General features: G+C 38.1%; 1 protein-coding gene across 1 annotated transcript in view; it reads left to right on the forward strand.

Moving 5' to 3' along the window:
• The window catches only part of USP24 (ubiquitin specific peptidase 24), a 185,993-nt gene that overhangs the window by 81,024 nt on the left and 90,116 nt on the right, over positions 1 to 14,853 (forward strand). Inside the window, exons 14-25 of the mRNA XM_044674790.1 lie at positions 240 to 347; positions 902 to 997; positions 1,110 to 1,271; positions 1,405 to 1,452; positions 6,330 to 6,437; positions 7,034 to 7,183; positions 7,580 to 7,711; positions 9,900 to 10,011; positions 10,446 to 10,522; positions 12,595 to 12,735; positions 12,908 to 12,961; positions 14,560 to 14,675. Of these exons, the coding sequence (XP_044530725.1) occupies positions 240 to 347; positions 902 to 997; positions 1,110 to 1,271; positions 1,405 to 1,452; positions 6,330 to 6,437; positions 7,034 to 7,183; positions 7,580 to 7,711; positions 9,900 to 10,011; positions 10,446 to 10,522; positions 12,595 to 12,735; positions 12,908 to 12,961; positions 14,560 to 14,675 (1,304 nt within the window). The remainder of the gene's footprint in view (positions 1 to 239; positions 348 to 901; positions 998 to 1,109; positions 1,272 to 1,404; positions 1,453 to 6,329; positions 6,438 to 7,033; positions 7,184 to 7,579; positions 7,712 to 9,899; positions 10,012 to 10,445; positions 10,523 to 12,594; positions 12,736 to 12,907; positions 12,962 to 14,559; positions 14,676 to 14,853) is intronic.

Below are 14,853 nucleotides of genomic sequence, written 5' to 3' on the forward strand. Positions count from 1 at the left end.
TATTTAGGTCTTTGGAAATAATGTAACTTATAAGTTTATTTTGGATTATACTTTTAAATCTAATATTATTTAAATAAAGAATCATTTATTGATAATATGCCCATTGTAGGGGTTTAAATACATAAAAATAGTAATTATGCTAGTATCAGTTGATTTTTCTGTTAGACATGTATTTTTCTACTTTTAAAGACTAGACTGAAAAAACTCCAGCCTCTTATCTTTTTCACTTCCTTTTTCAGGCAGGACAATCATCTACTGTGATTGAGAACATCCACACTATTATTGCTGCAGCTGCTGTGAAATTCAGCTCAGATCAACTGAATCATCTCTTTGTTCTAATTCAGAAGGTGTGTGTAAAGGAAAATAAGTCCGAGGTGGGGAGGGAGGAAGATTTGATTTGTAAAGGAGAATCAAAAAAGTAGTATGAGCTTGTGACAAATTATTCCTTCACAGAATTTTAGAATTTAAAGGGACTTGCATGGCTGGGGTGGACCTTACAGGTCATCTAGTCCCATCTCTTCATTTTATAGAAGAGGAAGCCAAGATCCATAAAGACTCAGTGCCACAAGGGGAATATCAGAGGTGATCCCTGCCTCTGCCTGTGTACTGTACTTGCTACAGCACACCCAGCAAAGCCATCTGTTCTTCAGCTTCCTTTGGGGCTGGAGGAACTCATTATAAGCACTACTTCGGTGGTCAAGGCAAGCAATGACTGGATGACCACAAGTTGCCTTTTGTAGTTGTTTTTCAGGACTAGGTTGGTTTTATTGAAGTTATTTATATCTCTGAAGGAGTCATTCTGATCTTCCTCATACTGTCTGATATTAATTAGTAGACTGGATGCATTTCCCACACATCTCATACCATGCCTTTATCCTATATTTTCCTATTTACTCTGTAGAGCTGGGAAACTGAAAATGACAGAGTAAGGCAGAAGTTGTTGAGCTTGATCGGGCGCATAGGTCGTGAAGCTCGCTTTGAGACCACCTCTGGAAAGGCAAGCAACCAAATGAATTTTTAAATTACAGACTGACAGTGTTTCACATAAATGTTTTCAGTCATTTATTTGCCTCCTTGACAGATTCATTGCACATTGTCTGTCCTTGCAGGTTCTTGAGGTCCTCTGGGATTTGGCTCATCTTCCAACCTTGCCTAGTAGTCTCATTCAGCAAGCTTTAGAGGAGCACCTGACCATCCTTAGTGATGCCTATGCAGTAAAAGAAGCTATCAAGAGAAGCTACATCATTAAGTGCATTGAAGACATTAAACGGGTAGGAGACTATGACTCTTGTCAGCAGAGGTACCCCATTGTGATATTCTGATCTTGGAACCTGGGCGTAGGAGAATGGACTACCCACTGTTTTTACCAAGACAATTAATATTTCTTTTAAAATACATTTTCAGCCTGGTGAGTGGTCAGGTTTGGAAAAAAACAAGAAGGATGGATTCAAGGTAAGAATTTGCAGATGGAATCTACTTGAAGGTACACTGGTGGTAACCATTCCCTTTTACTATTTTCTTACTTGATGTCTGGTGTCTGCAATAATGGTCAAATACAGATTGTATATTTCATGGCTGACTTCTTTATGGTTTAGACTTCAGACTGTTATATAAGTCAGGGGTGATTGTTTTGTGTTCCTTTCCCAACCCCCCACTCCCTTACCCCTACTCCTTACCCCTGTGAAAACCTACTGACCCATGAGAATGGGAAAAAAAATTAGTCATGGGTCACATATTTTTTAAAATTCAACTTCGTTCTTTTCCTTAAAGAGAAATATAAAGCATTTAATTTATTTTTTAATTTCCATTTTGTTTTCAGTTCCTAATTCTCTTTCTCCCCCTCCTCCACCCATTGAGAAAGCAAGAAAAACATAACCCATTACCAGTATGGAGGCAAGCAAAATAAATTGTTGTGTTAGCCATGCCTGAGAAGAAAGACCTTCACTCTGCACTCAGTCTACCATCCCTGTCTGTAGCCTAAGAATGTGTTTCATCTTATTTCTTCTGGAACAGTAGTTGATTCTGTTGAGTAGATCAAAGTTCTTCAGTCTTTTCAGGTTACCTTTACCGAAGTGTATTTAGTGTATAAATTGCTTTCCTGGTTCTTAAAGCAATTCATCTAAATACTTGTAAATTTGAGAACAGAAACCACACAACTTTATTCAAGAATGAATAACTGAATAAATGAAAAAGAATTTAGTAAGTGCTTGGCAGGCACCAAATTGTATGCTGGTTAGAGTAGAAATATAAAAGTAGTCCTCCCTGATCTCAAGGGACCTTGTATTGTAATGGAGAGATAACACATGAGGAATGATGGCCAGGAAAGGCTGTTCTGGTCTAGAGTCACTAGAATGATGACCGGAGTCATGGGGCTATCCATTCATTGACAGGCTCTTTCAGAAGGTTATGAGAATTCTCTTGTAGCTCTCAGATTAATGAGTACCACATGTAATAAGAGGAATACTTAGCTCTCGGAAAGGAAGCAAGAATGGGAAAGAAAAACACCCACAGGAAGAAAGTGTGGCTTAGAATTGGGTGTGTACAGTATTGCTGTTTAATGAATATCTAACTGAGATAATGAGACTGGAGAAGAAGAGAGAAAGGCAGGAAAGAGAGATGGATAAGGAGAGACACTGGACATCTCCAGGTGAATGACAGGGCTCCTGCTCTATGGTTGTTAGGCTAGAGTAACTACTTGAAGGGCTGACATGACTAGTTGATTTCCTAATGATCTCTAGTGTTCAGCTGCTTTAACTGATACTTTTTTAGAGAGACCCCCCATCCCCCACCCCCATTTGGATATCCTTAGCCATCCCCAGCAGAGAACCCTTGCATGGGCTTGACTGCCAAAGTGAGGAACAGTGCTGAGTCTCATCCAGATGGATGGCTCTACATCCCTGGCTTATCCATCCCCATTCTGTCTTTTGAAAGCATGGGAAGCACTATTGGTCTTTTCAGGGATTTTTCCTCTGTATGTTCAGTCTGCTGACAGGAGTCCATTATTGTGTGTTCTGCACAAAGTTGCATTTGAACATTTGGGTCTTTGGGATTTTACGTTTCAGTGCTTTTTTTTTTGGCAAATACTTTAGTTTGATTTCTTGGGCCTAAGCAGTAGAAGTGTTGATTCTCCTTTTGATAGTAAAGAATTATTGGTTAAATTGGTTAGCATAGTTTTTTTTGTTGGCAAATAAATGTATTTCTAAATATCCCTGTTTTTGCTTTCAGTGTCTCAGATAATTTGTCTTTCTCTTTGGATTTGAATCTCATCCAGACTTACTAGAGGAGTTCCCATACTAAGTAAAAATATAGGATGAGACTGTCTTTGTTCTCAGCAGCCCTTTTCTTTTCTTTATGGTTAATGAAAGATAAAATGGGAGACACTTTTCCCTCCCTTAGGGAAGTGGCTTTTGAAATTCATGTTTTTGACCTTCTTTATTCCTTCCTTTCCTTTCCAACTGCCAGTAGCTCTGGAGGCCTTCTAGTGAACCGACTCTGCTTTGCTCTTTATTACTTCCTATTTCACAAATCTGTTGTGTTTTTTTCAAATCCTTGAGAGATTTCTCAAGGAACAACAGGATATATTTCTACCTTTATCTGAGGACCAAAAGACAATTCTTCCTTTTCTAAACACTTCCTCAACCCAATTTCCAGTGAACCAAATGTCCCATAATTTTGTTTTTAGCAGTTAAACATTACCACGGGGGGCCCTAGAAAGTTCAGCCCCCTCCTTGATTCTTACTCCTAGAGTGTTCATTCTGTATTGCCACTAAAGGTGTTTTTCTATGCTATGCCCTTTCCTGCCAGGCAGCAAGGTGGGCTGACTGGGGATTCTGTCTCCCTGCCCGGCTCCACAGAGACTAAGCAAAGGGTAAGAGGAGACCCCACTCCCATCCTCAGCAACCTGTCTCCTCTTCCAACTCACTCCCTTCTCACTGCTCTTGATAGTAGGCCGATAACTGCCACATTCCATTATTGTTCAGAAATTCTGACTTGCTTTTCTGTAGCTTCTGCCAGGATACTTTTGGCTTCCTTGGGCTTCACTTCTCTCCCAATCCTTACCTTCCTTTTTCCTATTCTTCAACTCTTTTTTATCTCCTTTTTTTCTCTTCCCTTAGGAAAAAAATACTCCAAAAACAATACATTTAGCTAAACACTATAGACCCCTTTTAGAAACTCTCAATAGCCTATATATAAACTCTCTTAACCTATTATTTCAAGTCCTCCATCCCCTTCTTCAACAAAGATGCCCAAAAATCTGATTTCTTCTTGGGTGCCCATCCTCTGTTATATTCCTAAGATGATCAGGACATAGATAATGAATGGTATGGCAAAGAAGATGAAATCCTCCTATCTCCCCCTTTTTAAAAAAAATTCTCAGAGTTTACTTATGTTAAAACTAGCTTTACCAATTTGATTATAATTGGGATATCATTTTTAACTCTTCATGAATCATATCAAGTCTTATTAAAAAAGTTGTTAAAGTGCTAGATTGGATTGGTACCTGCTTTTCCCCCCATTGAAAACCATCTTCCCATCTAATAATAAAAACTAGTATGTGGTCAGATGTCATGGAAATGATGCATTAGAAAGGTCACTGTGGTCCATGAGTGACATTTTCCTTTTTGTTAACACTGGAGAAGGCATGTGGGCAGAATAAAAATAGCCCAATCTTTGAAGCATCTTAGGTCCCATGTTTTATGTTGTCTTTTTTTTTTTTTTTTTTGAGGGAATCATAAATTACCTTTGGAAAACTCAAAAGTCTGATATTCCAACCATAATTGCCTAATTACATTTTAATGTTTTATGTAAGTACCAGTCAGGACTGGAGAAGTTTTGAACATCATGACTTTGGTACTTCTACTAGAACAGGGATTTTTCTCTGGCTCTTCAAAGAGCCTTACCCATAATATAAACTCAGCAGATACTTATTTTAATTGTTTCCCCTCTCTAAGACCATGCAGGTACAAGGGTCCTTAAATTAATGTATTTTTATCAGAGCCTTTTTTTTTTTGTCTTAAATGCTATCAAATGCCAGTTAAAAAGTGATAGACAATTTTACAGAGACAGTAGAGAAAACCTGGAATTTTTTAGAATAATTCTTATGGGTAATGACTTGAGCTTTTTATAATTAGTTCTTCCCAGTATTTTGGTTCTAGATGTTATAATTAATCCATTATTATCAGTCATATGCCACTTGAATTTCCTGTTCTTTCTTAAAATGTAATATAACATCAAGGAACTATTTTTGGAAAGTAATTCCTTTTAATTCAAGAAAGCTGACTTATAAGAGAATTAGAAGCACAATATTAGAAAAAAATATTCATCCATTTGTCAATGATGAATCTTCTAAATCCAAATTGTATGAGCTATATTGAGTAGACCTTTTAGATCTTTGAATCCTGGGCTGGTCCAGTACTCTAATATCCCTTTTCCTTCTTCCAATAAAGGGAGAGGTATAACTTTTATATATGGATGTGTATATGTGTGTGTGCGCATGCACATACACACCCAACGCACACACACAGATATTATTGAGAGACAGCCAACTGGTTAAAGTGGAATGGACATTGGACTGAGAGGAGGAGACTCCTGGTTTCACATGTGAGCTCTGGACATTTGATAGCTTTCTGACCCCAGCAAACTTTAGTTTCCTTGTCTATAAAATGAGTATAATCATGTGACCTACCTCAAAGAGCTGTGATAAGGACTGAGTTTTGGCGATCTTAAAATGCTATAGAAATTGGGTTTGTTGTTCATTATACTTCTCTTTAATATAGTCATAAATTGGGATCAATATGTCCCTGATACTTGATCTGACATGTTTGGCCTCTGTCACTCTCACTGTAATGTTGATAGTATGATATAGAGCCAATGTTTAATTTCCTTTTATTACTAGATAAAGGATCAATTACTTGCCAGTCCATTCATTAATACCTAGGTGTTAGGCCTTCACCAGCAACTGTTTACTTCTGTTGATGCTCTAGCAGCATGTGCTACCTAATATTCTGCCTCTGGAGTTGCTAATTCCCTGGTGTGTGGGGAGGGCTGTCTGTTTTGGGTGCCCTCATGCATTTCCCATAATTTCATGCCAATTCCTGTGTATGATACTTAGATTTAGGAGATTGCATGCAGGATGAGGACACTTTCCTCTGTGGTGTGGTTGCATGAAGACAGGTTGCATTTTTGAGCACTGTGGAGAGAAAGGAATGGTTGTATTATAAGAAAGATGTAATGAATTTCTTGGTTTGGTTTTGTTTTTCAGTAACAAGTAGGGTTGGCCTATGCAATGCGTCTCTCTTCATTTGATTGTCATTCATTTTTCATTCTAGTCATCACAACATAACAATCCCCAGTTTGTCTGGGTGGTCCCTGCTTTACGTCAGCTCCATGAGATCACCCGATCATTTATCAAACAAACCTATCAAAAGCAAGACAAGGTAAGAATTTTGCTAATGTCTAATGAGCCAAGTACAAAGACTGAGGGTGGTTTTTTGGTACTTGCAGAGGAGCAAACTGAAATCCTTGGTTTCTATGGCCAGTATACTTGCTCAGTGAATCCTGTGCTTTCTCTCTGTTTCTTGAATTAAAATAAAAGTTTGTTTTTTTTCCCCCATAAACTATTTGGAGTGTGTGGCCCAAATGAGACAAAATTAGAAAAGGTTTCCAACAATTCTGAGAGCAAAAGTGTAGCAATAGCCCGAGATATTTGGTAAAAGAGTCATATGCCTCAGGTGTTCCAAACTTGACTTGAGAGAATAAATATGGGGAAAATGGAAGACTAATAACAACTTCTTTCCTAGTAGAAAAAGCATATAATTGGGTTTTTGTTGTTGTTGCTTTAAAGTAACTAAATGGGTGGTGGGAAAGATGAAGAAAAGGTTCCCTAAGTGAATACAAGATCGTGTTCTTTGGAATGTGATGGAATCCTCAGGCCCCCAAGCCACATATGTAAAGACTAAACATAAATTTGTGTGCAAAAGTCAGAAGAATTAGGTAAGACCCTTAAACTTTCTGATTCATTTTTTTCCCCAAGAGTATCATTCAAGACTTGAAAAAAAATTTTGAAATCGTCAAGCTGGTGACAGGAAGCTTGATAGCATGTCATCGACTCGCTGCATCTGTCTCAGCACCGGGTGGCTTAACTGGTTCCACTCTAGTGGACGGCAGATACACTTACCGGGAGGTAATGTTGGTTATGTTTTTGTATTACTTAAAAATATTTATTGGATTTCACTAGCCAGAAGTATTTTAAAATAATCTTAATTAGGGAATCTTAATTTGGGATTCATCAGTTTATTAAGCATTTATACGTTTGTTGCTTTGTTAAGAAATCTTCATAATTAACTTTTATTGGCAACTAAAAGTTAAATACAATTATCCTATGGATGAATATGTCACACTTCGATCTTCTAAATCAAAACCATAAATGACATTAGCATGTAATCCTTAAGCTTACTTTCCTCTGCATCATGTCCAAAATACAGTATTTGAGAAGTCAAAACTTAAAACTTGAATTATAATTATCGGGTTAGTTTTAAGTATGATTAGAATTAGCTAAGTAAAGTCGTCTCTCTTTCAGTATTTAGAGGCACACTTGAAATTTCTGGCATTTTTCTTGCAAGAAGCTACATTGTATCTGGGTTGGAATCGAGCAAAGGAAATCTGGGAGTGTCTTGTGACAGGACAAGATGTTTGCGAATTGGACAGAGAGGTAAGAAACCATTTTTGTTCAGGAATGTGTGAAGCTTTATTTCTCATGATTTTTATGTTTTTTGTGTAAGTACTTTGAATAGAAATCTTATATGCGTGATGGGTCGTTTTGGAAGTACCAGAATTATAATATGCAAAAATAATTTTTAAAAGGGATGTATAAATATATGTGTACAATCTATGTTTAGAGCAACTTTTTATACTCTATTCCACGTTAAATTCAAAGTGGATATATGACCTGAATATTAAAGATAAATACCACAAGAAAATTAGAAGCAAAATAGATCTTCATATACTTTTCACAGCTATGGGCAGTAGAAAAATTCTTAACCAGACGAGGGACAAAGGCAATTACAGAATTCAAAACAAATGATTCTGATTATATGAAATCAGAGGGATTCTGTGTCCACAAAATCTGTGCACCTAAAATAGGAAGGGAAATGGCTAAATGGAAGGAAATCTTTGTATCAAACTTTTCTGATCAGGGTTGTAGTTGAACAGATACATAAATATGATTAGAAGCCCCAGTAGGTAAGTGGCCAGAGGATAGAAACAAAGAGTTTCATGGCAAAGAATTACAAACTGAAATATCCTAAGAGAGAAGGTTCTAATTCACTAAAAACAAAGAGAAATGCAAATCTAAACAACCTTAGGATTTCACCTCAGCAAACTGCAGAAATGACAATAATGACTTTGAAAATCAAGTAACATGGTACAATGTAAAATTGAAGAACAAAATCTTTATAAATGATAAAGCATTTTAAATAATTTGAAAACTATAATATTTAGTGATCACATTTCAACAACAGCACTTGTAGAATGTTGGTATTAAGGAGTTGAGATTGTTTTAGGCAGAAGTTTGGAGTCACTAACAGCAACCCAGTGTATTCTCCTGTTTAATTCTGAGTCAAATTTGCCATTACTAATGAATATTAATGTAAACTTTTTAATATTAGCAAAGAGAGACAGCAATATATCCAAAAATTACTCATTACCCAATTAGATGGTTCATTGGGAAAGCAGTTAGTATAATTTGTCATATAAGCAACAAAAACCTTTTCAAAAAATGATCAACCAGTATCAGGTTTAAAAAAAAAAAAAAAACCACCCAGGGGCACCTGGGTAGCTCAGTGGATTGAGAGTCAGGCCTAGAGACGGGAGGTCCTAGGTTCAAATCTGGCCTCAGACACTTCCCAGCTGTGTGACCCTGGGCAAGTCACTTGACCCCCATTGCCCACCCTTACCACTCTTCCACCAAGGAGCCAATACACAGAAGTTAAGGGTTAAAAAATAAAAAAAAAAAAAAAAAAAAAAAAAAAAAGGTAGTCCTTGCCCTCAAGAAGCTTAAAATTTTAAAATAGAAGAGAGCATTTACATCTAAAATGCATAAAAACCACTCTACAGAAATGAAATCGAAACAATTAAATAGTTTCATTTTTCATGAATAGGCTGCCATAGTGAAATAGAAATCACTATGGCATCTAAATTAGATCTACTGCCAAATCCATCCAACTAAGTCACTTTATAGAAACAAAAGAATTAAAGCAAATCTCTGTGAATGAATTGGCCCTGAAGAAATGAGAAGATGCACTTTCTTTGCAGTGAGAGGGTTAATACAGTGCGTAGTGTCAAAAGTCCATGGATTCTTTTTTGCCCAACTGCCTTTATGAGTTCAGACAGGTAGAATTGAGACTCCATAAAGAAAAAGACTTCCATCCATTTACTACATGTGCCACCAAGGAATGTGTCACTAGAAGTGGGTCTTAAAAGATTCTCATGAGGAAGGAGGGCCTTCTGGATAGAGGAGATCAAAGAGCCAAGCTCCAGACTCAGGAACAAGTGGGCTGTGTTCATAGAAGGAAGAATGGACCAGAATGCCTGGAAAAGACTCAGGAGACCAGCTTGGGAAGAGAACGTGATGACACCCAAGTTTTGAAGGGCCACAAGTTTGGAAATATTGGGTAGGGACTCCACTGAGTGTTTTAGGGGGAGGATTGCATAAATGTAACAATTCAAGAATTCTAGCTGCTTCTGTGTGCAGCAGGGGTACTGCTGTAGGAGTGCTTTTCACAAGAGGGTGTTTTTAAAGTTTCACTGTTTTTTTCAAAACAATTTGCCTTTTTTCTCACTATTGTGGATTTTGTATTCAAAACTGATGTTGAAGTGAAGACCATGTTCTCTGGTCACAGATGTGTTTTGAGTGGTTTACAAAAGGACAGCACGATCTTGAGAGTGATGTTCAGCAGCAGCTCTTCAAGGAAAAGATTCTCAAACTGGAGTCCTATGAAATTACTATGAATGGTAGGAGAGCATTCTTTATCTTCACATTTTTAAAAAGTGATGAAAAAACTAATATTTGCCACTTTTTGAAATAAAATTTTAGATAAAATTGACTAAACTTTTTAGAATTTGGCCCTGAAATTCTCATGACATAGGGAAGGTGGCCCAGAATTTTCAAAGGCTGTGTTCACAACCCAAGCCCTAGAATTACTCTCAGTACTAGAAGGAAGCCTGTCTTTTTTAAAGCCACAACTTATGATGTCAACTAAGACATAAAGAGGTTATAGTTTGACCAAGTAGAAGGGGTGTCCTCATTGGTGAAATCACAGAGCTTTTGAAGCATTGAAGATAAATCTGAGAATTAAGTGTAGATTTATGTATTTTTTATATTTATTTCTATTTGAATGACCCATTTTCCTTCACATATTTATCCTAGCTTCTATATTGGCTTACAGGTTTTGGCTTATTTAAGACCTTTTTTGAAAATGTGAATCTCTGTGATCATCGATTAAAGAGACAAGGCACTCAGTTGGTAAGTAGCAGATTTCATTCTCAGTCTAAAATGACCAAGGTGATAGCTGAAGAAAACATCCTGATAAACACTCACTCATGTTACACACTTTAAAAAGCCCAGAAAAGCCACTTCTGGACAGAGACACCTGCTGAGCAGGCATCTTCCTTGGCCACTAGCTGTAGAACCCACGTTCTCCCAAGATGCTTTCCTATCCTAGCAGCCCTTATGAGGCCTCTTTGTTCTCTGCTTCTCCCACCCCTCTTTCTGCCCCTGCATTCTCTCCTTGGCAGCGTCTTCATCTTAAATTACGCCCCCCTCCCCCCAGAGGGGGCAGGCCAGGCTCCTAGAAGCTGCAGCTTCCTTCTCCAAGTGCCCCAGAGTCTTTGCCCTCCCACCTTTTGTTTTTGTACCATAAGCATCTCGCTCGGTTCTCTGCTCATTTTGTAGACCAAGCTGTGATTTCATCAATATTGGGAATTCCAGCTCCCTCTGCCAATTCAGATCAGGGACTGCTGTCGGCTACTTAAAGCCTTAAAGAGTTGTGGGGGAGAGGGCAACTAGATGGAGAGCCAGGCCTAGAGGTCCAGAGTTCCAGTCTGGCCTCAGACATTTCCTAGCTCTGTGACCCTGGGCGAGTCATTTAGCCCCCATTGTTAGCCCTTACTGCTCTTCTGTCTTAGTTAGAATCAGTACACAGTATTGATTCTAAAACAGAAGGTAAGGGTTATTAAAATAGATAAAAATTTAAAAGGAATTGCAGAGGATACTTGGAGTTGTACAACCCGAGTATCAAATGAAATACAAAACCAGATCTCTTAGTCTAATTGCCTTTTATCTTGGCACACAGATGTAGTTCAGTTTCAATTACATCTTTTTTTGTTTGGAGCATATTATTTCCTCCTATTTTTCCCCTCAAGTATATTATGGAATTAATTATAGAGATCATAATAATGGTAGTAGTTAGCACTTAAATGACATTTTAAAGTTTCCAAAATACTTTCTAAATATTACCTCATTTGATCCGCACAATAAACCTACAAGGTAGGTTCTGTTAATATACCCATTTTACAAATGAATAAACTGAGGCTAACATGAAGTGAATTGTGTAAGTCATGGATAAATGCCAGCAGTTGAGTATGAATTCAGATCTTCCAGACTCCAGGTCTCTGACTCGTCCTGGCTATGTGACCTTAAGTAGGTCATCCTGTCTCCAGGTGCTCAGGACAACACTCTAAATTCATCAGTTTAAGAAAAAATGTTAACTTGTACTTGTAGAGGGAGTTTTCTTTCTTGAGGATTTCCTATACAAATGAAATGCCTGGTCCAGGCCCTAGCCCCTTCCTTATCCTGCTTCTAGATGTTGGTGTTTTTATTAATCTGGTCATACTTGTTAAGAAAACAGTTTGGCAGAGAGATCTATTTCTCCTAAGTCATATTCTTTGAAGAAACCTATTCATTAAAATAGGAAATTTGGTTTATTTATGCTTAAGATATTTAAATCTGTACATGGAAATAGCATTTGTATATTCTACATTTTTCGTGTTCATAATTGTGCCTATATTAATATATACTCAATCAATGACCAGATTATCAAAGAAAAAATATTAATACTCTTATCCTGAGTTTTAGACACAAGTCTGCAGAAACAACTTTTCTTAAATTATCATTGTTTTGTAGCCTAGCCATTTCTTCCTTAGAGCTGTCCAAATAAACATACCCCACACTCCCCACCCCCTGCTCATGGACATAATTCTCTATTCCACGATGATTGGAAGTCTCCATTATAAGACCCTCAAACAAGGAAACGGTTATATAGTATGTACAGATTTCAGAAAGGCTGGCCCTCTTCCCTTCCTTGAGATAGTCTGAAGGGATAAGAAAGAAGAGTCTACCTGTAGCCAGATCAATAGCTCCATCTCTTCAGGGAGTGAAGAAACCTCAATGTCTCATGGTCTTAGCCAGATGAGTTCGACGTGCTTTTAGAGAAGTCCTGGATCCATTTCTTGTCACCTTGCTCTGCCTACTTTCCTAAGGGGAAATCTGTGTCTGTGTGTGTACACATAGCAATATAATTTTTATCTTTTAAACAGTATGTAGAGAAGTTGGAATTGATTGGGATGGATTTTATTTGGAAAATTGCCATGGAATCACCTGATGAAGAAATTGCTAATGAAGCCATTCAACTGATTATAAGCTACAGTTATATTAATCTGAATCCAAGATTAAAGAAGGTGAGTGTCATGGACAGGGAAAGAAGTTACTGCTGAGAGACTCTACCATTTTTCTTCTTCTTTAATGCAATTCCAGATTGGTTTTTTTTTGGGGGGGGGTGGTTCTTAAGCATAGGTTTCTCCTCTTGACTTATTGCTGTAGTGCTAATTTCCATTTAACTTGCCTTTCTAGGATTCAGTGTCATTGCACAGGAAGTTCATTGCCGATTGCTATGCACGCTTGGAAGTGAGTATCCAGGTTCCCTCTGCCTCTTGTGTCTAATCTAAGCTTGCTAAAAGAAAGCGCCCTTTTCCTCCCCAAAGACGGAGTCCTGGTCTTGCACAACCATGCAGTCAGCCAGGTGTCTGTCTTTCTGTCTGTCTGTCTCTCTCCCCCTCTCCCTCTATCTACTCGCCCAAATCATTAAGTCATTTCCTCTTATTTTATAGATAAGAGATTGAAGAGATGCAGACCTGATTGTTTGCACCAACATCATCTAACAGTTGGTGCTCTGCCCTTCCCCTGTGCACTTTCCTTCCATTGTCAGTCAGAAACATGAATACTTGGTTCTCTGTCTCTGTGACAGAGAATTTATCAAGTGGTGGCCATGTGCTGTATGAGATCCCATCGTCCTCGTGTTTCCCTGCAAAGCTGTAGATTCACACAGAATTAGTCTTAGTTGATAACTATTTTTTGTGTGAAAAACAATTTCTGTGTGTTCTGGACCCTTCCTAAAATGTGAATCTTACAAGGAATAGAGTTGTCGCTTTTCTAGTTCTGAATATACTGTCCCTCCACCGAAGCACATTGACATACTCATCTTAGAGTTCATTAACATCCCCAGGTCTTTTTCAGATTACAGTCTAGCTGTCATTCTCACCCCACCCCACCCTCATTTTGTACTTGTAAAGATCATTCTGTTAACCTAAATTAAAAGTTCTTGTTTTCTCAATTAAAATTCATCATATTTCATTTAACCCAGTTAATTTAGGCTGTCCATTTTAGATTTGTTTCATTGGCAAAGATGATACGTCTGCTATAAATGCTTTTAGGGTTTTGGATCTAGGCATTATAGCTGATTGAGGGCTGAGCCTGGAGTCAAGGAGACCAAAGTTAAATTGTGGCCCAGGTCACTTACTAGTTGTAGAACCGTTGGTGCATTACTTAAACAGGGGCCTGCCTCACTTACCTCATCTAAAAATGGGGCTAATAATAACATCTACCTCCTATGGCTGTTGTGATGATCAAATGAGGTCGCACTTAAAACACTTAGTCAAGTGACTGGCACACAGTAGACATATAACAAATACTTGTTTCCTTCCTTGATTGGTGTGCATGCACATGCATGTGTATTTAACATGACATGGCCTCTTTCCTATCTCTGGGGTGCTTCCCTGAAGACTTCCTTCCAAATTCAGTATAAGTTATTAATGACCACTGTTTGTGCTCAACTGTGCCAGTTCTGAATAGGTCAGTAGGCATTTATTAAGCACCTATTATGTGCCAGGAACTATGCTAAGTGTTGATACAAAAAGACAAAAGATTGTCCCTGCCTCAAGAAACTTGCAGACTAATGGGGGAGAAAACCAACCAATTAATATATCTATACATTCAGACAATCTACATGCAGGAAAAATAGCAAATAGTTGACAGAGGCTGGGCACTGGAGTTAAGAGGAGGCTTCATGTGAAGATAAGATTTTAGGTGGAACTTGAGGGAAGCCGAGTGTCAGAGGTGAGGTAGGAAGTAACTTGCCCACGGCCATGCTAGACATGATCAATCCCACTATCCCACTAACCCACCCATTGGAGCCAGTATTAAGTGTGGTGCACACTGTCTTGCAGGCAGCCAGCTCAGCGCTTGGTGGCCCTACCCTGACCCATGCTGTGACTAGAGCAACCAAAATGCTCACAGCAACAGCCATGCCCACTGTAGCGACATCTGTACAGTCTCCATACAGGTAAGTTTGTATAGAAGCTTGAACTTCATTAAATGTTGGAATTTATGCAGTTTTTTCATCATGGAAAGGAACTGTGGGGGGAAAGGGAAGATAATAAGCATTTAAATATTTGTTATGTGCCAAACACTTGCTAGGAACTTTTACAGATATTATCTCATTTGATCCTCCCAACAACCCT

Source organism: Gracilinanus agilis, chromosome 4 (assembly GCF_016433145.1).
Source record: "Gracilinanus agilis isolate LMUSP501 chromosome 4, AgileGrace, whole genome shotgun sequence".
NCBI classification, from domain to species: Eukaryota; Metazoa; Chordata; class Mammalia; order Didelphimorphia; family Didelphidae; genus Gracilinanus; species Gracilinanus agilis.